Genomic DNA, 25,530 nt, shown 5'->3' with positions numbered 1-25,530 from the left:
AACCGTTTCTCCTCAGTTGTTTGTTTGTCTGAGTGCTTCTAAAGTAAAACGTCAGACGAATGTTTAAAATACAGTATGATAACAATAGTCACTGCATCACACATTTATTGCGCACTCACTGGGCTACACAGTGTACTCAGCTCTTTACACGCTTTATGGCTTTATGTTATGTAATCTTTGCAACAACCCCGCAGTAGAGGTACTATTATTAGCCCGCTTTTACAAATGAAGAAACAGGCATGGAATGATTAAGTAACTCAGCCAAGGTGGCACAGCTGGCAAGAGATGGGTCTGGACTTAAAGGTGAAATCTAGTTTACTTCAGATCCTAGTCTCTAACCAACACAATGACATGTCACTGGTTAGAGCTTCATTCCCTCCTTCAAGAGTATTCGCTAAGGGTCCCATTTTTATCACCTCTGGGCAAGAGTAAACAAGAAATACAAAGATCCAACCCTTGCGGAATTGACACAGCTTCTGACATTATGAGAGCTGTTTCCTTTAAGACACTTGGGTGGGCAAAACTGTTCACATACATTACTTTATACATAAATAAAACTCACCACTGCCCTAATAAATCCCAATTACCTTAAAGTAATGGTATATAAATATTACACTGAAAACGATTTCAGTGGATGTGGGTGGGATCTCAATAGGTTCGAAAGAAGTACGAAGCATTCAGCTATACTCTTAAAAGACTAACATGACAATACGCACTCTCTCCCCTCATTCAACACATCACGAAGCACTTAAGACAACACAGAAAAAGAACTTCATGTACTAATAAATGGAAACTAACAAAGTAAGCTTTTTCACTCCAGTAAGCCTTTATTTTATTTTAGTTAACATATTTCTGTCCTCCCTCGTTTCAGAAAAACAGCCAACGCACTGCCTTATTTACGTCTGTGCTTATCGGTAATGACATGTCCATATCTCTGCAAACAGTTGGTTAATTAATTTGTACCCCTATCTTCTGGCAGCCTGCCTGTGCAACCGAACAGCAAAAATAATTACACTAGGCTAAAGTGGGAACATTTTCACTCTTCTTTTTGAGATTTCTTATCATGGGGCTTGTTGCCTTTTTTTTTTTAAATGGGTTTGAGTTGTAGGATGCTTGCAAATCAGATTAAAGTTATTAGAAGACCATGTTTCCATTCTTCACTCCAGCATGAATAAGCAATCAGGAAGAAAATGAACCGACTGAAAACTGACCAAGCAGTCAAAGGCATAAAACTGGGCTGAGTGGAATCATGGATGAAGACAAATCAAGCTCTACTGCAGGAAAGACCTTCATCTCTTTCATGACATTAATCTGAGATTAATCTATCAACACAAATTTACCTAGAACCTACCACAAGCAATCACCAAACCCCATGTGAAAGTCAAGTAAGAGATCACTGGGATCCTGTACCTGACACCCAAATCACAGAATTTCTAATTAGGGATCACCTTTGAAACAGTCTCCAGGGATATATGTCTAGTACTTCAAGGCAAACACAACAGTCTCCTGAGCCCAGCTTAAGCCAACCTAACATATAACTGATGTTATAGTTTCCTGCATGCCTGATGATTTTCATCTGTCTTGATTTTAACAGTGGAGTTCCATTTTAAGAGAGGAATTGGTTAGTTTCTAACATCAGTTGAAATCACCCTTGAAAATGTCTCAGATGCCACGTGGAGGACATCCAGGAGGTCCCACACAGCCAGTTGTGTCACTGATGTTAGAACAGATGGCTGTTCCTACCAAATGAAATAGATGGCTTGTTTTCAGGGGCCTTACTGTACAAAAATATCCATGTAATTCAACACCAGACTCACAGGACAATGAGATGCTTGCACTTGGACTCAGTTCCCACAACCATCTCCAAATAAAGGAAAAGCAATCAATATTCATAATTGTGTGCTTACTATGTTCAAAACACTCTTTCAGGATGCTGAAGGTAACAGCTATGAGCAAAATCCTACCCTTGCGAAACTTATATCTGAGTTGATTCACACCTCTCTTTTCAAGCTCATTTCAGGGCAATATGCATGGAATGACTAGTGAAATCAGCCACACTGTTTTTTCTCTTTTGTACCATCTTAAACTATAATTTACATAAGTTACAAGCACGTATGATGCAACCCTCCTGTAAAAGTTTGAGACCTAGGTTTCTTTCTTTTTTTTTCAAGATTTATTAATTTGAGAGAGCGAGCGAGCAGCGGACTCCCCGCTGAGAGGGAGCCCTATGAAGGGCTCAATACCAGGATCCTGGGATCATGACCTCAGATGAATGCAGAGGCTTAACTGAGCCACCCATGACCCATGACCTAAGTTTCTTTTATCAGCAGTGTCAGAAAACTGGCTTGTACTATTTATCAAAATGCAGTAAAACAGTCACATAACCACTCACACTCACTGCTGAAATTGCAAAACAAGGACTATTGCAAAAAACACTGTTGGTACCCACATCATGTGAGAGGCTGCACTGCTTTTTGTCCGGAGTGGTGTGAAGGTCCAAAACCATATGAAAAGCAGTTTGAGGGCATCATCACAGAACAGTGAAAAGTGCAGGCTGTTCAAATGTTCGAGATTGTATGTTTGTGGCATTGTGCTGAGTACTGGGAAAAAACAGCATGGTAAAGCAGACTTTGCCCATAAAGAGCTTACAATCCAGTCACAAAGCTGAGACATTCACAGAAATACCACATCTCTTCATTTCAAAGCTGCCACCAAGTGTGTGTCAATACCAGCCTTTGGGGAAGAATAAAAAAATGTATTTTTCAACTTTATAGTCCAGTCCACTCTTATTTCAGAAATATTAAAACAAAAAAGAGGTGAGGCAGCTGGGTGGCTCAGTTGGTTAAGCATCTGCCTTAGGCTCTGGTCATGATCCCAGGGTCCTAGGATTATGTCTGAGGTCAGACTCCCTGCTCAGCAGGGAGCCTGCTTCTCCCTCTCCCTCTCCCTCTGCTTATCCCTTCTCCACTCACGCACACCAGTACAAGTGCACGCTCTCTCTCAAATAAATAAATAAATAAATAAAATCTTAAAAAAAAAAAAAAGAAAAAGAAAAAGTGGCATCTTGGAGTCAAGGATATTCAATAACAGTTACTCTGGGACTTCTCAGGTGTGGCTGTGCAACATCAGTGAAACTCAGGATAAGGAAAGGAGCACTTCTCTTGATAGTCACCCAGAAGAATATCATTAATGTAAAATCACAACGATCTCAGCAGCGAATTTCCTCCATAATGATTTCTAAGGAAGGGGCTAGTAGTCTTTCAACAGCATCACAGCAGCGACACCAACAATCAGTCATTTGTTCAAACATTTATCAAGTACCTCATATGCACCCAATACTGAAGAACATTCCTATATGCCAGGACCTGAGTGAGGGGTTTTATATTATGACATGTGTTTTGTATTATATGTATTTTTATATATACTTATATTTAGGGGCAACTCTGCCCCTAAAGGGATGCTGGCAGTGTTTGGAGACATTTCCGGCTGTCACATGTCGGGCATGTGGTTCTCCTGGCACCCGACGCAGAGGCCAGATGCTGCCAAATACCCTACAATGCACAGGACATTCCCCACAACAAAACAATTATCTGGCCCCAAATGTCATTAACACTGAGGTTGAAAACCCCTCCATGAATTAAAGCACCCTCAAAAAACCTATGGGGGAAAGTCTACTGTAACCCATGCCCACTTGTGAGGTAATGGGAGGCCAAGAGGTATGAAATAACTTGCCCAAGGTCAGCGGGGAAGGATGGCGCTGGGATTGTAACCCAGGAAATGCAAAGCACGGTGCAACGAGCATTAACACCCTGCAAAACTCTTGGTGTGATTACAGGAACCCAGAGAGGAAGTACTTTAAAAAAAAACTGAGTCACCAGGATGTAACGCTCTTCATTTCACCCTCTCTTCCCTCAGTTACCATCCAGAAGTATTCCCTTTCCGCCTCTCACAAAGGCCATCTCTTTCCAGTGTTCCCCCATCCCATCTTGATCTCTGGAAAGAGGTGTGTAAGTAAGATGACCGTCTGATTTCTGATTTCTCCTCCCACTGTTCAAAGAGTGGTTCCCGTCAGCATAAACAAAAACATCCCCTACCCCCAAGAACCCAGAGAAACAGGCAATTCTTTTTGTGAATTCTCTTCCCAGAAGTGGCGTAAGCTCGGCACATGGCACGCCGAGGAGGCCAGCCTCAATCATAACTCCGAGTGGGCAGGGATGAAGAGGTGGTGGGAGAGGCTGCCAGCTGGCAAGCAAATATGAAAGGACAGGACACAAGGGGGTGGATTTCAGACTTCCCAGCTCCTGGAGGAACTAGTCTTTGGCTTCTCTGTGCAAATGCAGTATTAGCCATTAGTTGCAAAGGAATTAGAGCAATTGATGATTCTGAAAATAAGAATGAACATCAATAGCTTTTCAAGTGTAAAATCTGCTAATGGATCCATCACCCAACTTCCAATTAACTTTCTTCTAAAAAACAAAAAAAATTAGAGTCCCATCTTAAAATAAATACCATACAAACAACAACAAAAATCAACTAGTCACTTGTTCCTTTAGGTATCCGTAAGATCCCAATTTTATTCTACCTTCAGCAAGAACCATTGCCCTCCCTCTCCAGAAAGGTTATCTTAACAAACTGCTCTGCAAAGGTTTATTCCATAAAGAATAAAGGTTTACTACATAAAGAATGACATTTTTTTTTTCAGGAGGGAAAACAAGGGAGCTTACCGCAGTCACAGGGAAATTTTTATTTCCTCTTTTTTTGTAAAAGAAAATTAGCTGAGACTACAGTCACTTAACATTCTGTTCCTTATTCAACCCCAAATCCTGTTATGAGATGTGCAGTTCACTCATCATGGACTTTCTAGAGGGAGGTAGAAAACAGCTTCTGCCTCTGAGATTGGAGAGGCCGAGGCTTGCAGAGTGAAGAAAATCATCAACAGGTGGCAAAAATGGTACCCCCAATTCCGCATAGATTGAAGAGGGAATATGTCCGGTACCTTGTGATTCTCAGATGAAGACAATCATTGTAACCAGGAAGCATACAATGAACTCTTCTTTTAACAACAACACTCTGAAGGGGAGACTGCATTTTCAAATCACAGGGCTCTAAGTTTCTGCAGAACTGAAGACTGCATTTTCAACAGCCCAGAACTCGGGAAGTAGGAAGTCTGGGTAAAAAGGTGGGCCTGACAGTTCCGTAAGGAGAGATAGACTCCAGGAGAAAGGAACTGTGCTCCCAGGCATCAACAAACTTTTCTGTCATCTAAATGGACCTCCGATACCAGAAAAGCCTCTCTGGAGGGCACTTGGGCATTATCTACTTAAATATACCTTCGATTTGCCTGTTCATTAACAAAATCAGCAAATAAAAATTTCACTGGTGCTAAGGAACTTGTAGAAGTACTGTTGATAAAATTAGCAAAACTACCAAGAGCCTAAATATCCACCCACTGAGATTTAGTTTAAACAACCATAGTATATCCCAAATACAATCTACAAAGCAGTAGTTTAAAAAAAAAAAAAAAAAAAAAAAAGGCAGAACTCAACGCGATGACATGGGAAGCTCTCCTTATGGTTGAACACAAAAAGCATGCAGCAGGCTTAAAGCTGGACCACAGGTCCAGAAAGGCTGCCTGAAAGAACTAAGGGCAAATGTGGGACCTGAGAGATGGCAGTTATTTTTCTTTGAGGGGAGGGAATTAGGGGAAAGAAGGCAGCAGCAAAAGGAAGGGTGTCTGGGGTAAGGGGGTAGTTACCCTGCACAGAGACAGACATAACCCAGAGGGAAAGACTAAGGAGCCCAGATGCTATGGCGGCCTCAGATAAACAGAACTGTGTCCCACAGCCTCATGAACAGTTTTCGCTTTACCCTAAGGTCAATGGGCATCTATGAAGTCAGTTAAACAAGAACAAGTCATTTAAGCAATAATAAACATTATTTAATGTGAGTCTCAGAAAGATCACCCTCATGTCCTAAAGTCTGTCCCTTATGTGCTCAGAATTTATAAACAGTTTCATGACAAAATGTCAGGTAGGACTGGGCTTTTACTCTTTATTTGCCTGTGTGTCTGAGATGATGCAGACCTACAGGCATCATTATGACAAAAAAATGGTAACTTCTCGTCTCAGGCTGGTCAACTATGACTCTTACCTTTGAATGCAGCCAGAATACTATAAGTTTCTAATGAAAATAATAAAAAAACAATTGTGCTGTGAAATCATTCATTAAAACAAAAGATTTAGAAACTGAATAGGAGTTTTTAAAAAATTATCTTGTATATGAACAAAAAAACCTGCTTTAACTACAAAGAGCATAATAATGGAGACTAGTTACAAGCTTATAAGAAGTCTGGTTATTTTTTGGTGGTGCCAAACCCTATTGGGTTTTAAAAGGCCTTTGAGTATCTGTTCAAAAGTATACTCTCTTTTTAGAAAACTGTACTTAGGCAAATACGGACGGTATTTTGCATGTATCTACAAAGGGGTTCAAGGACCTCCCACTGCTCAAACAAACCCAGTTTGAGAACCACTTATTTCAAAGCCCTAGCATTAGTTACTTCTTCGTAGGTCCATGCCCACTTCTCCACTTAAAGGCATCTCTGTCCTGACACAAGCGTAACAGTCACAATTCATAGCGGTCACCTACATCATGACATGAGATCGGAAATGTTAAAAGGGAGCAGAATTTCACATTAACTCTTTTCCTGAAGTAAGAGTGGAGGGTTTTGGGGGGAGGATGTAATTTAAAGAGGGTGTAGATGTACAAAGGAGACCACCTATCCCAGAAAAAATATAGCCAAGGGCACTGAAAACAAAGCAAAAAGAAAGGATATGGCAATAATGTGCCTTTTTTTCCTGAAGAGAAAGCAAAAGGCTCTAAGGGGAACAGTGGATCGGTCCGTGAGGGGCCTCAGAGGCCAGGGTTTGGGTTTGTTTTCTGCAGTAAGAGCAAGTTGATGAACGCCCTCTCTCAGTCTCCAGAGCTCTTCCTTCCTGACACTATAGTCAAGGCGAGGCACCCTATATGCATTGATTCCACACACGGTAATCCACAGGTTATTGCCACAAACCTTTTATCAGAACTAAGTTAAAATTTTGAGTAATTAAGTGTCGTGTTTTCCCCTCCACTTTTTTGTGCGTGGGGGAGGGTGTGCTTACAAGTAAGTAAGATCAGCAGTAGAAACAAGAAGTTAGAACTTCCACTATACACTCCACTGACTCCAACTTTAAGGACTGATTCTTTTAGACCCCTCTGTGTTGCACTTTAATTCTTTAGTGGCTGTCTGAAAGAGACTGCTCTACTCTCCCATGCCCCATATGGTACTTCACAGCCATATTTAACAAAATCAGTGCACATGCTCTTAATATGTCTCCAAAGAAGTAGCCACCTGTCTAGTGTCTTAAACCTTGATACGAAAATCCTTAAGCAATAGGGGTATGTTAGAAGCCACCCCAGATTTTTTTTTATTTTTTATTTTTTTAAAGATTTTATTTATTTATTTGACAGAGAGAAATTACAAGTACACTGAGAGGCAGGCAGAGAGAGAGAGAGAAGGAAGCAGGCTCCCCGCTGAGCAGAGAGCCCGATGCGGGACTCGATCCCAGGACCCTGAGATCATGACCTGAGCCGAAAGCAGCGGCTTAACCCACTGAGCCACCCAGGTGCCCCGCCACCCCAGATTTTAAACTGTGGGATCTGAAAAAGATCAGGCAACTGTTCATCTGCTCTGGCCCCTCTCTTCATTTGACAGTGCCCAGATATAGACATAATTATGGCCAAGGCCTTCCAGGGAAAGCTGTGGAGGGGCTGCACACAAAGGGATCTTATTACGAGATATTTTCATCAGGCAAATAAGAACTTGAGTGATGATGCCAAACCAACCGCTTGCAAGACATTTTCCCTACTCCCTCCCTAATTACCTTTTCATAAAACTGACAGCACTGGAAATTTCCTGGAGATTTGGGAATAAAAATAAAAACTTGTTATCTTTTAAAATTTAAGGAAAAGCTGTCTCTGAACAGGAGCTGCTAAATTTTACCAAAATCAAACATTAAAGTCTGACCTGTCAGAGTACTCAGCATTATTTGAAAACCATTAAAATATACGTAAAGATCTATTTTTCCCCTAAAAGAAAGAGAGAGAGAAAGAGAGAAGGAAGGAAGGAAAGAAAGAAAGAAAATAGAATATAGAAAGAAGGTAAGTAGTTAACTAATTCTGTCCAGTTCAATCATAACCATTTCAAAACCCTAGATTCCTGCCCAAGGCTATGGGGCAGGTAATTTCCAGTTCCTATAGATGGCTGGAGAGCCTCTCAATCATGTCTGCACTGACAACAGGCAGTGTGAACCCACTGTGTGCAGAGTAAAGACAGAATGCTGGGAGTGGCTCTGCAGCCAGGAAGAGCAGGCTGGTCTGGCCTTCAAGAAAACTCCCACTTGTCTGTGCCAGTCGTGAGGTACGTAGGCAAGACCACAGCAACACGACATGACCAAAGCAAAAAACAAAACAAAACAAAACAAAAAACCTAATGGGAAGTTTTGTTGTTATTGTAACCTATTTCTCTTTTGGGAAGCACTACCAACAAGGCCAGCAGAGATGCAAAAACAAGAATGAAAGATCAGATCAATCAATTTGGCTACTTAATACCAACGAGAAAAATGGTTTGGTAAGTGAGACAGGAAAATTTAGTGAGTCTCATTCTCAAAAGAAACACTCCTGGAGAATCTCCAGATTACAAGCATCTTTGTTCATTATTATAAAAGACTGTATTAACTATGTTTGTTTATCTGCCTAGATGAAGACACTGTCCTCAAAGATTAGTATACATGCCACTTCCCTGGTACATTTAAGAAATGTCTAAATTACTTTTTTCTATTTCGGTTAATAAACTATTAGGATTTACTTTCAGAGCGTTAACCATTTCTCCACCATGCATTCTGGAAATTATGTTTACTACAGGTTTTAAATGAACCCCTGCATGGCCTAATTCTCTCTCTCCCTTCCCCCAACCCCCTCCTGCTTGCTCATGCACACTCTCTCTCTCACATGAATAAATCTTAAAAATATATATATATATATATATAACGGTGATAATATAAGTACCTGTTTTGCAGTACTTTGTAAGTATTAAGTGAGGCAATCCATGTAAAGCTCTGGTAGAGTGCTTGGCACACAGGAAGTGGTCAAGTAATGAGAGTCACTAATACTAGTTACTAGGTATGGGTTAAAATGCTTAATTTTTCGAGTTCTAAAGTACTTCTTAAAAGCATTTTCCCAGTGTTAAGTAAAATGGGTATGTAAACCATGCAGCTAACAGGATTTGACATGTTTCATAATTCTTAAATTCCATTTATTGAAATCCTATATTTAAGGAGCTGTTTTTATTTCAGAATTACTAGCAAGGAGAAAAAAGAGGGTCTCTGCAAAATTTCTACAAACACTTACATGGCAATGGGTGAATACTAGTGCCTACCAATTTGACTAATCTATCTGAATGGTTTGGTTTTCAAACTACAACAAAATTAGTTGTTTTATTTGTTACCCTGACATAACTATCTCTTTAATGAGAAGAGACTATGATTCATAGAGAGACTGTAAACTCACACAACAGATTATTTTCAGTAACAGCCACCAGCTTTTAGGAAAACATCTACCAAACACACAAGATCTTTTAAAGAAATAGCCATTGCAGCTGCCAGTTAACAGTGAAAAGCTCCTCAGACATGAAGCTAAGGAAGAGAGGAGGAACAGAAAGTGTAGTACATAAAATCTACAGTAAATTCTGAGCTCGTCCCTAGTACAGTGGTTCATCAGAGGAGACAGAAAAAGGCCTAGAAACAGGAATAAAGGGAAGGAAGAAAATAAATTTCCTATTCAGAGGCCGAAAAAAAGCACAGAGTTTATCTGGGGAAAGAAAACCCCGATGACGTAATAGAGGGATTCAGGCACACTGTCATTTATTCCTACAAAACCAGTTATTCCAAAACCAAAACCGTTTCTCTCTTCACGGCACACTGTTAGTCAACCAAAAAGAGGGTGCTGGAACACAGGAAACAATAATGAACAAGGGTCTATCAAACTTTATATCCAATAGGGAAACGAATGTTACTGCAGTGAACACTACTGGGCCTCCCCAACAACAAGAAGCCAAAGAACATTATTAGCAGGTAGTCTATATACTGTTCTTTCCTCTAGGCAGACCACTTTGCAAATTTAGCCAAGACCTGTGTCGTGATAACTCCTTCTACCTGGTATTTACACCCCAAATCTAACAGGAAGGTCACATTTTAGTAAGAGTGGTGGCTTACTTTCCATCATCACAGGATACTAATGGACAGCTTTTGGTAAGGACTACAAAGCACGGAGGAATCGTTTTAGGAAAGGGACGCCTAAGCTAAGGAAGGTGTGGGGCCAGAAACAGCAGCACTAGCCCAGGCAGAGGGAACAGCATGTGCAAGGATTCAGCATATGCAAGGGTTCAGAAGTAGGAAAGAGCCCGGAGTGTGTGAAGAATCGGAAAGAGGCTAATACCCCCAGGGGCAGTGTAGGTAAAGGGGAAAATGAAGGTGAGAAGGCTGCACAGCCTGGCAGAGGCAAAACCAAGCAAGCCTGTGGGCCACAGGAAAAGGATCTGAATTTTCACAAGGCTATAAAGCCCAATGGGACCTGCTGCCCCAACTCACCCAAGCCCGCAGCATGTGACTTCTACTGTTCCCCAGCCACCCTGGTCCCCTGCCTTTACGTCAACACCCTAGGATCCTCTCCCACCAGGGCCTTTGGATTTGCTGTTCCTTCTGCCTGAAGCTCATCCACGATATCCAGATGACTCACACCTTCATAGTCTATAAGTCTTGGTTCAGAAAACCCCTCACCCTATTTCAAATTGTACCCTTCCATACACATGTTTCTTCAGAACACTCATTACCACCTAACATTCAGAGGTTCTTTTTTTTTTTTTTTAAACTGTTGCCTATCTCCTCCATAGAATAGAAGCTCTATGAGGGCAGTTCTGGAACCCTGAAAATTAGAATAGTATCTAGCACAAAGTAGATGCTCAGTAAATAGAGGTTGACTGAATGAATGAATACTAACAAAAAGAAACACTTAGGGTGCCTGCGTGGCTCAGTCACTTGGGCATCTGCCTTTGGCTTGGGCCATGATCCTGGCTCCTGGGATCAAGTCCTGCATCAGGGGGTTTCTCCCTCTGCCTCTGCCCCTCTCACTCATGAATAAATAAAAATCTTTAAAACAAAACAAAACAAAACAAAAAAAGAAACACTGAGCTTTACCAGAAAGTAACAATCCACTTTAGACTTTAGAAATTATATTTTCAAACCTCGCTTTCTGAATTTATCCTTACCTAGACATGTGAGATTTCACGTAAAGGAAGTAAGCTAATGCCGCACAGGCCTCCAACCTCTACTTTAGCCACGGCCAGTTCAATTTGCAGACAGCTCCCGTGCTGAGCTCTCGATACCCACCCTCCTCGGGAGTGACCTTCCTCCTGCTGCAACCAGCTCACCTCCTGCCCTCCGGTGTAGCCAGGTTCCAAGCTCCCTCACAGAGATGTCCCCACCTCAGAAGCTGCTCTCACACAAGACTGGCTAACTCCTTCAAGGATTAGCAAGAGCTCTGAGAGAGAGCGGAGATAATGCGGCAGTAGCCGGATGGGAGCATGTCTTATTTATATTGGATAATACTAGGGCATGTTTGTCTGCCACTGGAAGTATCCAGGAGTGGGGGATAATTGATTGCATGGGAGAAGATGGATCAACACAAGGATAATACTTTGAGATGGGAAAAGGGGATGCAATCAGAGTCCAAGTAGACAGGTCAACTTTGGATAGAATGAGGCTTTTTTGTGTTGTAATAAAGATTGTAGATTCAGTTATAGGTAAAATGTGGAATTCGGAGAAGATAAGGTAATTAGTTCTTTCTGTGAAGTAAGGGAGAAGTTAGGAGGTCATCTGTTGAGAGTGGACAGGAAAAAGAACTTTGTCCGCCACTTTTTCCAAGTAGATAGATGGGGTCGAGGAGGGTGGATAGCCAAGTAAACTGACTGTTATGTATCCTTTGGAGGCTTCCCAGTGTACTTGGAGGAAATCCAAACTTCCTAGCAAGTCCTTTGAGGCCTTGGATGGTGAGAGGGTAGGCCCAGGAAATCGGGAATCTTAGTAATTCTGAAGTGGAGGACAGAATGAGTTGGTGGGAAGGCAGGGGTTAGGTAAGGGGGAGGCTTCCTGGAGTTGATAGGGAGAATTGGAGCTCTTGCTAATCCTTGAAGGAGTTAGCCAGTCTTGTGTGAGAGCAGCTTCTGAGGTGGGGACATCTCTGTGAGGGAGCTTGGAACCTGGCTACACCGGAGGGCAGGAGGTGAGCTGGTTGCAGCAGGAGGAAGGTCACTCCCGAGGAGGGTGGGTATCGAGAGCTCAGCACGGGAGCTGTCCTGCAAATTGAACTGGCCGTGGCTAAAGTAGAGGTTGGAGGCCTGTGCGGCATTAGCTTACTTCCTTTACGTGAAATCTCACATGTCTAGGTAAGGATAAATTCAGAAAGCGAGGTTTGAAAATATAATTTCTCCTTATGGATACTGGCACCTTGAAGGAACTCACCCCGACCCCCAGCCTTCCATGTTCTCCGTACACTGGTGACACAGACTGACACACGGCCGCCCACACACACTGTCCTGCTGAGCCCCAGAGTGTACACTCAGCTGCGGACTCCACAGCCACACGTGAATGCTAAGTATATCACATACACTGTGGCCCAAACCTGAGCTCCTGACCGCGTCTCCGCTTTCTCCACCGTTCCTCAGCTTACTAAGGTAGCACTCGGCTGCTCAATTCTTACCCTTTTCCATCACCCACATCCAATTCTTCACTAGGTCACATCAAATCTGCCTCCAAAACATTCCCTTAACAGGACCCCCTGTCTACACTGCCACCGCCACCACCACCTCTCACCTAGCTGCCTGGCCCACACCCTCCCCTCAAATCACTCAGCATACAAGACCTGGTGGTTTTCACACTTCACAATCAGGCCATTGCCCTGCTAAAGGCTCCCATTATGCTGAGAATAAACCTAAATCTTGACCGTGACCTTTGTGATCTGACCTTCATAAGCCTCATTTTCCTGCACTCTTCTTCATTCCCATCTCAGAAGCTGTGTACTTGCCTTTTCCTTCTGCTTGGAACACTCTTTTCCCCAGTCCCAGAAGATCCAGTGGCCACTTCTTTCACACCATTCCTATTTCAGCTCCAGTGCTAGATTCTCCGAAGAGCCTTCCTTGGTCAAGTTGGCTAGAACTCCCCTCCCGCCCCCACATCATTAGCCTACTTTACAGCACTCTATGCCCTTGAAAAATGTTTGTGTATTTGCTGTGTCTCCCTCTGGCAGAGGGCAGGGGCTCTTTTTGACGCGTGTCACTCTATCCCCAACACCCATGAGAGAACCTGGCACTTAGTGGGTAACTCCATAAATATTTGCTGACCAACTGCCTGACTGGGGGTTAGGGCTGTGCGTTCGTACCTTGTTTGCAGTTGTACCCTCAGACTCTAGGCCAGCAAAAGGTACACATAAAATGTCTATCACACGTTTGTGGGATAAAAACTAAACGAACAAAGGCAAAACAGCCAGAGGATTCTCAAGGCAGGAATCAGGCTGGACAAAATATCTTGAGGCCGGCCGAAAGACAAGGTCTGGACCTTGTCAGGAAATAAAATGACCAGGCCAGCAAGTCTGAGTCCTGCTTATTGTGAAGTGCCCAGAGCAGCTACAGGGGCGTCCTTGATCAAGTATGAATCTCCCTATGCCCAAATCCTGTAACCGAAGACTTAAAATTGGCTGGAACAGGATTACAGAGAATGACAGTTTTCATGTCCCATATTTCTGTGATCTGTAAAATCTTTATAATGAATAGGTATTAACTTCTACAACAATGATTTCTTTCCCCCATTAAAACATATCTGCTTATATAGTTTCCAAAGAGAACAAGGTAACTTAAATGAAGAACTGCTTCAAGCTGGACTGGAAATTTTCAAGAATTAAAAAGGCAATTTTCTAAATTCCCTCACCAGGCAGAAAACCCCTTGTGACCACCACCACCACCACCACCACCACCACCACACACACACACACACACACACCAAATCACATAAATAGGAGTGCCTATGTCATCCTATCCACTGCATAATTTCATGAGGATGCCTTGTTCTACTAGCTGTAATTTACCTTTCTTGCTCAGAAAAAGAGGTTTGTAAAACATTTTAAGAAGCTACCTAAAGACAAACTTGAGGCTTCCAAAAGAGGAGCAGTGCCACTGTGCACACGCAGGAGCGGGTAAAAAAAACCACACTAGTATGTTCTCTGCGAGTCAAAAAGAGAGGACTAAAGGAGGAAACAAGAAATGTCAATTCCCACTTCTCATTTTCACTAGAGTCCAAGAAAACTCGAAACCTGGGTTCATTTCCTACCCTCGGCTCCCTTGAGCACACTGAGGTTTCCTCTGACTGCCAACACAAGGCCTGTTGAAGGAAAACTGGCATCTCACTTCCTGCTGCTCCCTGACCACCCTGGTCCTCCGCCTCATCGGAGGCATGCTCATGGCACTGCATTCTCATCACTGATAAAATTAACAGAATTAGCAATTAACATTTAGTGAACAGTTGGTCTGCTAGACACTGTTCCAAGTGCTGAAACTGCATTATGCCATTTAATCCTCCCAACCACTATGAGGTACTACTATTACTCCCATTTTACAGGCCAGTCAACCGAGGCTTAGCAAAGCTATGCAGTCGTTACTCAGCAAGTACAGCCCGAATTTGAGCCCAGGTCTGTGTAACTCCAGAATTGGTAGTGGCCACGACTGCCTCTAAAGTTGCCTTTTCAAACTTACCACATGGAACCCCCTTCCTGCATAACTCCTAAGAGCAGCACAGAAAAGCAAGGCTGCACGACCAACACTTTGGGAAACTGATTTAAAACAATGGTTCTCGGGGCGCCTGGGTGGCTCCATCGGTTAAGCGTCTGCTCTGGGCTCAGGACATGATCCCACGGTCCTGGGATCAACCCAGAGAGCCCACACTGGGCTCTCTGCTCAGAGGGAGGCTGCTTCTCCCTCTCCCTCTGCTGCTCCCCCTGCCTGTATTCTTTTTCTCTGTCAAATAAATAAAGTTTTTAAAAAATAAATGAATAAATCACTGTTCTCAAGTACCAAAAATACATGATGATCTCCAAGAAGTCAAAAAAGAAACAAGAAAAACAAGAACAGTGCACTGTGCCTTTCTTAAACTTTCTTCAATTTTAAAAAACTGCCCTGAATTCCAGAACAGTGACCCTCATACTTTTATAATGGGAAGAATTATATGTGTGTCTAATTACATATATTCTAGAATGCCAGCAACCCTAGCACTGATCTCCAATTTATTTAGGAAACTTTCTGGTTTGAAATACAGAAGCCTTGGGCCATTGGTTAAAAACATTTCTCTTTTTCCTACTGCATTACAGGAGTTCAAGATTGTGGAAACCATCCGTATAACCTGAGAGGGAAACATTTTCTGTTTTAAGACTGTGGCTATAACTGACAAAAACCTATGACTTTTGCTTGCCATAAACTTACACAGAACAGAAAAAGCACTTCATGTTAACAGGGTCTTTATTACAAAGAGGAACGAGAACACTTAATCTAGTTTTACGGTGAGTGCCTGAAGTGCAAAAATCATTCTTTTCCTTCTTTTGCTCATTTATAATAATCCCTGCTGTACAAGATGAATATAAATGTAATCCTCTGCCTTTCTTTCAAAAGTACAGTAACTCCGACTGTTAAGTCTACTAACAGGCTTCTTTTTTCTCCTTAGAACTTCAATCAAAAAATACTTTAATAATCAGAGGGGCACATTTATTAAAAATACTGCCATAAACTTTGAATATCAATGTGATTAAAAGCAATCTTGCACTGAAATACTATTTAAATAGTGGAATTTCATTTCTTTTTTAAAGGATTCTTTCTAATGGCACAAATCCCAGATGATTGTGTTTGCTATCTGCTGCAACCTTAGCTTTCATTTAATCTTTTTTTAAAGCCAATTACTTCTAACGCAAACTGCACACACTTCCCCTCCCCATCAAAGAAAAGATTTTATAAAAGAACTGCTAAATACAACATATAAACTGCTGTAAGGCACAGCAAGGAAAAGGCTCTGGTATCTTTAAAATGAATTTGCAGGGGAGGGCGGTAAGGTCTGGATTTTCCTAGCTGAGCATACAGAGAACAAGGGTCATAGCATCCTGCTCAAGCTCGTGAAAAGCAGGTGAGCGGTCTGGAACGGGCTCAGCACAGCAAAGGGCCACGCACGTGGGCCGCGGAGACAGGCAGATCTGGGTTAGTCTCTTACATGCTCTATGATCATGCTGAGGTACCTCATTTCTCTGAGCCTCAGTTTCCTCCTCTGTAAAAGGGGAAATGGTACTACCTAGATCACACAAGTGCTTCGAAGATTACCTAAGGAGACACTTGCGCTGGCACAGAATGAAAGGGCTCACCAAACGTAAGCTGTCCACACACCTGTAGGTAATCTGTGAAACACAGCACTGAGAAGGCACGATGTGCTTACGAGAAATGAGGCCATAGAACATGTAGGTCATTCAATAAGGATGCATAAATTCCTCATGCTTCACCCTCAAAGTTAAAGATCGCAAGAAACAAAACTGTAACTGGGTTAAAGCTCAGCAACCCCATCCTACAGCTCATGTACAGGATTTCTGCGAAAAAGGCCTTGAGGGTTGAGGAATTCAGCATGGACTATACAGATGTTACGCTCTTCAACAAGCACAAAGTCTTAAAAATGTGAGATACAATGCACACATATAGATGCTGTGTACCTTCTCCATCAATCAAAATGAAGATTTGTTTTCTGGTGAATCTGCCTTATAATTCCCAAGACGACCTCCAACGAGGCTTCAGCCTTTCTAAACCAAATGCAAGGGCAGAAATGCTGAAGAACTGGAGTCAGGTACCCTTTTGAAGACCCCATGAAAGTTCGAATCTTTCTCCAGTCGGGCTTAACAGAAGCCAACCATCACCCTCTCACAGTTGAAGGCCCTTGAAAGCTGCGACGATAGCAGCTCTGTTCATGCTCTGTATCTGAATTGCTCTGAAACAGATCTAGGTCCTAGAGAAGTAGCAGCAGTAAATGATAAAAGTGGACAAGGACAGGATCCTTCCTACAAAAAACCCTACAGAGAGTCTCATATGTTTCTTCTAACCCAACATACTTCTGCAATACCAAATAAACTTTTGGTTTAAGAAGAATGAATTTTAGTATTTTAAAGATTGTCCCCTTCAGAACAGAAAAGTTCGAGGAGGACCAAAAGCACACTCTGCAGAATGAGTTTCCCTTCATTAACCAAGGAACCAATTAGAACCAGAACTGGCAAATTTTTTCTGTCAAGAGCTAAACAGGCATTGTGGGCCGGGAAGACCCAAAAGCCCAAGCATGGCTTCGACTGCACCTGCTTGACTCTGCTGTTCGTGTACGCAGAAAGCCGCCACAGATGATCAGTACAGGAGCGGCTGGGGCTGTGTGCATTGAAGCCTTACTACGGACTCTAACATCAGAATCTCGTGTGTTTTTCACAGGTCATGGAATAACTAGTTTTCTTTTAAGGTTTCCCTCTAGTGCTTCACCATGTAGAAACCATTCTTACCTAGGCTGCAGGCCCAGTTTGGTCCACACACGGGCTACAGTTTGCACTAAAAGAGCTAAGGAGCCAGAATCACGGGGAAGGAATCCCTGTTGTGGGAGGGTCTCGAGGCCTCCAGGGGGTCGTTCACCCCCAAGTCAGTGCAGACTCAGAGGTGGAGAGTCACATACAGGAACTGTCAGCAAGGACACTGCCCACTATCAATGCAGCCCTAACTCCCATGCACAAAGCATCAAATGTGGGTGACCTGAACCTGAATCACCTGAGCGCTCCTGAAATGAGTATTAACAGAATTCAGATGCAGTGAACTTGAACCTCACTGATTCCCATCTGAGGCTCAGTTTCCATCTCCACTTGAGATGTAGGCAGAATGCAAACACTGCCACCTGCAGAACCCTCGCACACCCTTGGAAGAGGTCAGAAAACGGCAGCCCGGCTTGCAGCAAAAGAACACAGAGCTCACAGATAGGCTCCCATTTTGCAGGAGGCAAGTTGAAATCTGTGTAAGCAGAGAAAAGAAAACCAAGAGAAATCACACGCTGTCGGGAACATGCTTCAAAATAATTCAGTGTGGGGAACAGGGTAGAGGTCAAACAAGATTGGGTCATGCCTCATGAGTTGTTTAAGCTGTATGATGGATTCAAGGAGGCTCATCAAAATTTTTTCTGTACTTCCATAGATTTCAAATTGTCCATAAGAAAAAGTTGGGGGAAGAAACAAGAGAGAAACCCTAGAGAAAAACAGAAATGTTCTTCACTTCAGGAAGAGGGTTTTATGCCTATAATGCAATTACTTTTGGAGTACTTCACTCAGATACCTATTTGTTTTCAGTAACTATGAAATTTTTTTCCCCCAGGAAAGAAAAATTTGGGAATTGTTGACTCTGTCTCTGTTGATTGAGGCTCCCCACCTCCTAGCCAGTCTTTTATTCTCTTTTCTTTTAATCTAGCTGCTTGTAGATGCCAACTAACCTCTTTTTCATCTTGCCCTAGGCTCAATTATGTCATCATTATTATGACAGGGAAATCACCTGTCATCAAGTGTGGCTATCACTCTGGGTTGCCATCCTACTCCCTTGCCTAAATATCACAGATAAGAGAGGTGGTGTCCTGTCTGCACTTTCTGGAAAGTGTAAATGGAGTGCTAAACTCAGGACAAAGCAACAGGAAGTGCTGAAAGACAGCCTCTGGCCTCCCCTGGGGCCATAAAGACTATCTTCCACAAAGTAGGTACTTGGGGAGGGGGGTTAGTCAAAAATTTATCATTTGACCTCTTCATCCTTTAGTGACTCAGTTGAATCTTTGAAAGTAGCCCAATTAATCCATTTTGGGTCACAAGTTTTTACTGAGCACAACCTGTGCAGAAGCTGAATGTGCCTCCATCGACAATGCTCCAGTCCTCTGGGAGTGGATATTCTAATGAAAGAGTCACCACATAATACGTACTTTCCAATGGTGACAGTTTGAAGTGTTTATTGGAAGGAAAAGTACAGGCTACTTTGACTGTTTTACAACAGGTGGCTTAAAAGAGGTTAGGGATGACTTTCCAAAGAAAATGTCATTTTTCTAACTCTACTATTGACCCTCACAATGACATCATTTATTTTTTAAAATCTGCCATGAAATTAAGGCATTTAACATTTTCATTTTTTAAGGCTCCCTATATGTTCAGGCACTAAAATGGAAACCTTAATCAGTTACTCATACCAATTGAGTTCACCTAAAAATAATTTTGTTAAATGTAGAATTTCACAAGTCACCTTTGGAAAAGAGGGTAATTTGTTTTCTGAGTTTAATCATTTGAAAAAAGTAGAAATTGTTATCCATCTATTTCCACATGGATCAACTCTGTTATCAACTAATATTATAAATTACAGAAAATAAAAAGCAATGAAAATTATGAGGATGCAAACAAAAAATAGGCTGACCTCTGAAAGATAACTGCAGTTTTATCCTAACATTTGCCCACTTGTGCTAATAGGAAGAAAAAGGATGATATATTAGCTAAACCACAAATAATCTCACTTCCATCTCAATCAATACTTCTAACCTCTCCTGCAGCATTAACCCTTGGGCAATCTTGTCAGGAGGGAAGTGGCCGAACTAAGCTACAAGAAGAAAAAGAGAAAGAAATCCTGGCTTAGGAGTTCTGAATTTTGGGGTTAGAGATATATGAAGGATCCTTAAGAATTCAAGAGAAGCTGTTAATGCCTGCCCTACAAAGTAGACATATCTAGTTTTTCCTATGATTCCAAGGCAAAGATGACCATCCTGAAGCCCATTTAAGTCCCAGACTAAAATCCCCTGACCTAGATAAATATCGAATTCAGAAATCAAATCTAAGAGTTTCAACAGCTTAAAGGGTTGTAAGAATTAGTATGCACAGAGTCATTTGCCATACGTTATCTAATTTAACATCCACTCCAACAACCCTGGGAAGCAGTTACCATCATCTCCTTTTACAAAAAGGGAAAGCAAGATTCTGAGAGGTAAAATAACAAATGCAAGGTTAAGCAACCTGCTCTCATACCCAGGTTTTTAACCCGTAGGTCCACAATCATGAACTGGATGAGAACTCAAGAAGTCCAAGGGCACCTGGGTGGCTCAGTTGGTTAAGCGGCTACCTTTGGCTCGGGTCTTGATCTCAGGGTCCTGGCATCGAGCCCCATATCAGGCTCCCAGCTCAGCTGAGAGCCTGCTTCTCCCTCTCCCTCTCTTCCCACTTCTTATGCCCTCTCTCTCTCTCACATAAATAAATACAATCTTCCAAAAAAAAAAAAGTCCGGTCCATAGTTCTAGACATCTTCCAACATGGAAGGTTTTGATTCTTAGCGCTTTGACAATATGATCAATTTATCTACATTTTCATCTCAATTTAACCTCCTTGTCAAGAGGAATTAGTACAGATTTAGTTCCATACACCTCTTCTTGGAAACAGATAATCCTACCCAAAGACAAAAGATAACTGGTCTAATAATTTTTGACAAATTTAAAATGTATTTTCACTTTTTTTTTAAGAATTTTTTTTTTTTTTTTTTTCAATTTGACAGAGAGAGCGAGCTCAGGCCAGGAAAAGGACAGAGAGAGAAGCGGACTCCCCAGTGAGAAAGGAACCTGACATGGGGCTCGATACCAGGACCTTGGGATCATGATGTGAGCCGAAGGCAGTTGCTTAACCGACTGAGCTACCCAGGTGCCCCTGTATTTTCATTTCTTAAACAGTCTAACATGAGCTATTTGTTAGACAAACAGAGCCCACTGCGTGAGTGCTGAATGTTCTCATGCTTGAGTATTAAAATTGTCTCAGAAAATCCTTCAAGTCACAAATGAATCAAGAACTGACTGAATTAAAAACTTCAGTCTCTACTCAAAGCCGCCAGGCAGAATTTCAGCCATCCTTGTCCCTTCAGCATCCCGAATGGTTAGAGCACCTTTTAAAAAAACACCACCTTTAAAAATCACTCATCATTTAATAGGCCAGAAGCATACACAACCAAATCTATGATACCGTTTTGCCTTAAGAAGATAGTTGAGAGGTCTTAGATCCTCATGGTGAAAACCTGCTGATGAGTATGTCCCAGCAGAAAATAATATGACAAAATTTGGGTTCAGGCCACTAAATTTGGTTGGGTCAGTCCAGACCAAGTTGCCCAGTAAAATACTAATAAACTTACTCATCCTCTATTGGGGAATTACCAATAATTAGCACACTGTTTTCACACAGATTTAGAAACTCTTTATGGGAAATGTATCCACACCCAAAGAATAAAAACTAAGAACAAGAGTGGGTCAGGTCCTCTAACACTCTACTCCAACTATTTCCTATGAGAGTTGCCACCTAGTGATTTTAATTTTTTAAGCTCAGGCGGACTGCCAACTCAACACTAAAACCGGACTAACAACTGATTTTTCCTATTGCAACATCGCCAGCAAGTCCTTTGCTTTCCCTCTCTTTCCTTCAAACTCAAACAGCGATTCTCATTTTCAAAATCAACTAATTTGCTCTATAATCTGTTCCAATTGGAAGCCCTCACAGAGCTGCCACTGGTATTACTCTTCCTCGCAGTGCCAAGAGGCCAACAAGAGGCCAGTTCAAAACACCAAAACAGCGAACGTGGAAAAAAAAAAAAAGGCTCTAAAAACAAGAAGTAAATATGGAGACAGTAACAACGGGCCAACTCTGGACTTTAAAACATTCAGCTTGCCGAAGTTCTACCAATTCTTGGGCTCTGGACATTATGCCAAAGTTAATGGCTACACGTGAGGAATGAAATTGCACTGGGGAATATAAACTCAGTATTTTGGATACCAAAACTCATGTAAGGCCTTGTCCTTACTACCACTAAAAGAGCAACTTAAATTGAACCTAAAGTCGACTGGCCTCCAGAAGTCCCTTTGGACCGCAGTGTGCCCAGGCACAGGCATTAGATAGCAAAGTTGACTATTTAAATAAAAATAAATCTGAAACAAAGTCTGACGATTTCTAGATACCAGAGCTTCCATTTAGAAACATACCTTTAGCTACAAGTATTTCCCTAAGTATCAAACAGTTTTATTAAAAACTGACTATAATCAGACTCTGGTTTCACTAACTACGGACACTAAAGGCTTGTTTCACCAAATAAAATTCTGGACTTTTTCCTGCCCTGATCTTGGCAGCTCACACACACATACACACACACACCCCTCTGGCCAACTGCTCCTCAAGCAGCTCTCACACTCACACTCACATACACACACACACCCTCTGGCTAACTGCTCTTCAGTTGTAATGATCCTTCTGAGGCATCCTAAACTTTGTAGCTTAAATCCCATAGAAATAAGGCCACACAGATAAAGCGTTATCTCTTCTCAAGTTTGAAATCAATTCTGATTGCCAGCAGAAAATTTCTGGTAGCAAAATGTCCTTTCCAAAGCCTCCTAAAGCATGCGTGTAAATGCTTTCAAGGCGAAAAATTTCTTTCTTCACTTGTGTCTCTTGGGAAGAGGGTCAGACCATAAGGATTTGGGTTAAATTCACTGCTGGTCCCCAAACCTTATCACTGAGCAATGCACCTCATGCTGCACCAAGTTAGGCCTAGAAGTGAAGGGTTCCGGGACGCTCCCCGTTACAGGAAGCCCCGCAAACCAGATTTATTCAAACGTTCGGCTCTCCCCCTTCTTCCTCCTCAGACAGCAGAATCCTCACTGGGATAAGGAGTGGGTAAGGTGGGATAAAGTCTCCCACCCTGGCGAAGCCCGCTAGAAACTTCCTCAGGGCTTGCAGAAACTCCAATGGGAGGCTGGACTCACCTTCGCGACAGAGCCCCATGACTTCGCGGTTTTTCCCAAACTCCTTGAAACTTTCGTCCAATTCCGTCCCTAGGAGATACACACACACAGGAGGAGGGGAGAGGCAGATCAGTGGCCGGGAGTGTGACGCATGCTGACGCACGCACGGAATAGGTGCGGGCACCTCCGCGTACCCCAACCGAGCGATAGCATCTCTGACCCCCGAGGGGGCGGGTCACAGGGTGGGGGGAGGGGGAAAGGGTCAGAGGATGGGGGACTTAGGGACTGGGGGAAGAGGAGGGCGTGGACACTCACCGTCCTTCCCAGGAAGTTTGGAAGCCTCGACCCACAGATTCCACGACTGTCCCAGCATCGCTTCTGGACTGGGCAGGGGCCTGCGCTCCCCGACGGTCGCCATTGCGGCAGCGGTCGAGGTGGAGGCGGCGCCGGGGCCGCCGTCCTCCGGCCGGAGGCGCCGCGGCGGCGGCGGCTGCCGCTGGGGCTGCGGAGGCTGCTGCTGCTGCTGCTGCTGCTGCTGCCGGGCGGCCGCCGCCACCGCTCCGCCCGCTGCCGCCGCCGCTCGGCGCGGCTCCCCCCTGACGTCATCCACGGCCCGCTCCGACATTCTTTCCGCTCCTACAATGTAACAAAAAAGGGGGAAAAGAGTCGCGCGGGGGCCGCTTTTAAGGAGGCGCCGGGGAGTTCCGGCGGCGTGCGCGGCCCGCAGGCCGGGTGGGGCGCGCTGACAGCGCCCCCCGGCCGCCCAGCCCTCCCAACCCGCCTCCTCCTGGGCCACCCCCAGCCCCGGGCGCAAAGTCCGTGGCCCGGGCTCGCTTTCGCTTTCGACTCCCGCGGCCCCTCGGGGGAGGGGACGAGCCTGCGGCGGCCCGCCACCACGGCGCAGGGTCCCTTGCCTGCCTCTGCCGCCGAGACCCGCACGGAGGCCGGCGCCCGGGGCTGCTCCCGCCACGGCTGCCCGCGGCGGGGAGGCCCGAAGACGCACCCCCGACCCTCGGGCTGCCCACCCTGAGGCCGCTCGCATCCCCGGGCCGGGCCCGGCGGCCCCGCTCCTTCCTTCCGTCCGCGCGTCCGTCCGAGCGGCGGCGCCCGACCGGCTCCCTTAAGCAGAGGCGCCTCCCGCCGCCTCCTCCCCCTCGCCGGTCCCTCCCTCTCAGCTCGCTCCGGCGAAGTTTGCACGTCAAGCCCCCGGAGTGGAGCCAGGGCGAAGTCGGAAACGCAGCCACCTATGGAGAAGCGAGCCGGCCGGCGGGCCCCGAAACACCATCGAGTGTTGTCGCCGTCCGGCCCTCCCGCCAGGGGCTTTGGAACAGGGGCGCAGGGGTTGGTGCAGGGAGCGCTTCGCTCTCAGTTCGCAGGCGGCCGCGCAGCTGTCAAAAAGCATGAATGGCAAGCCGCCGCCTAATATGTAGGAAACCACGGGCCGGCAAGGAAATGCGGCCCAGGTGCCATCCCAGGTGTCAGCCCGAAGGCTGGTGTTCGCCCGATGCCCACCACTAGAGGTCACGGCGTGCGCCCGGGGAACTTGAACTTCTCATTTAGCAAAGAGACCATAAAATCAGTGTAAGATGAAGAGAGAGAGACGGAAGCGAATCCGTGTACATGTTTTGGAAGCACTATCCGAATTTTTTCTATTTCCCCTTCCACTGCCCCTAGAAGTGGGGCCCCCCGAGTGGGGGGGCGGATCTTGCCATTTTAAAATCGGACTCATTTTTAATTCGAGTTGTTGGTCCCTCCCTTTTCATGGTTGCCTTTGCTTGGGAGGACGGGAACCCAGGGCTTGGAGAATATACAGCATTCCTAGAAAATGTGTCTAGAAGATAGTGTTTGTCAGGTTTTGTACACTAAATTAAGCAATAGCCCACAAAACTTAGCACCCCTCCCCAACACACAGGATGCAAAGCTTTTGCTTAAGTGATAGGTATAGATAGCAAAATAAAAGTATACTTAATAAACTACAGCAAGCGAAGTACTTGAAACAGTAGTAGACCACACCAGGCACCTTTGAGTGCTCTGCTGTTTCAAACTGATGGGAGAATCTGAAGCCTGAGACAGAACAAGGATTTTGATCATGTTTCACATGGCAGTAATATCAGAACTCCTAGGCAGATGTGTCATAGTTGTTTGCTTACAGGTGCTTTCTCCAGGTGGGAAGGCAGAAGCTTTCATGTTTTTTATTTTGAATATCTGCTGTGACAGAGGTGGCCAACTTCTCTGCTACAGAAACAAAGTCCAACTTGCAGAAACAAAAATAAGAGCAAAAATTAAGAAGAAAATGTTCCTGCAACCTAAACTTAATTCAGGGCTCCTAGAGAGTTTCAGCTGAAATTTTACAAGCTTTAAAAATACACACATACACATATACACTTACACATGCATTTTTTATTTTATAAAGATTTAGAAATAACGGTGTAAAATTTTCCTGGACTGCATGCAAAAGTAAGTTCCAAAAAGTGAAATTATGCATGCTTTCTGTCATTATCTAAGAAGTAGTAAATACAGGGGCCGGTTGGTTAAGTGTCTGACTCTTGATTTTGGCTCA

General features: G+C 43.8%; 1 protein-coding gene across 5 annotated transcripts in view; it reads right to left on the bottom strand.

The window, feature by feature from the left end:
* Window positions 1-25,530, bottom strand: part of ATXN7 (ataxin 7) — a 137,407-nt gene that overhangs the window by 66,941 nt on the left and 44,936 nt on the right. For 4 of the 5 annotated variants that reach the window (XR_004281188.1, XM_032324288.1, XM_032324295.1 and 1 more), the window contains exons 3-4: window positions 23,286-23,606; window positions 22,992-23,060 (exon numbers count right to left, since the gene is read on the bottom strand). Coding sequence is in view for 4 of the 5 variants with exons in the window: in XM_032324288.1 (XP_032180179.1) it covers window positions 22,992-23,060; window positions 23,286-23,595 (379 nt within the window). In the remaining variant the exon portion in view is untranslated. Of the gene's footprint in view, window positions 1-22,991; window positions 23,061-23,285; window positions 23,607-23,995; window positions 24,543-25,530 lie in introns of those variants that run through there. The other variant, XM_032324315.1, reaches the window with a different exon arrangement.

This window comes from Mustela erminea, chromosome 1 (assembly GCF_009829155.1).
Source record: "Mustela erminea isolate mMusErm1 chromosome 1, mMusErm1.Pri, whole genome shotgun sequence".
Lineage (NCBI taxonomy): Eukaryota > Metazoa > Chordata > Mammalia > Carnivora > Mustelidae > Mustela > Mustela erminea.
The sequence above is the reverse complement of the archived record's forward strand: the minus strand, read 5'-3'. Positions and strand labels throughout refer to the sequence as shown.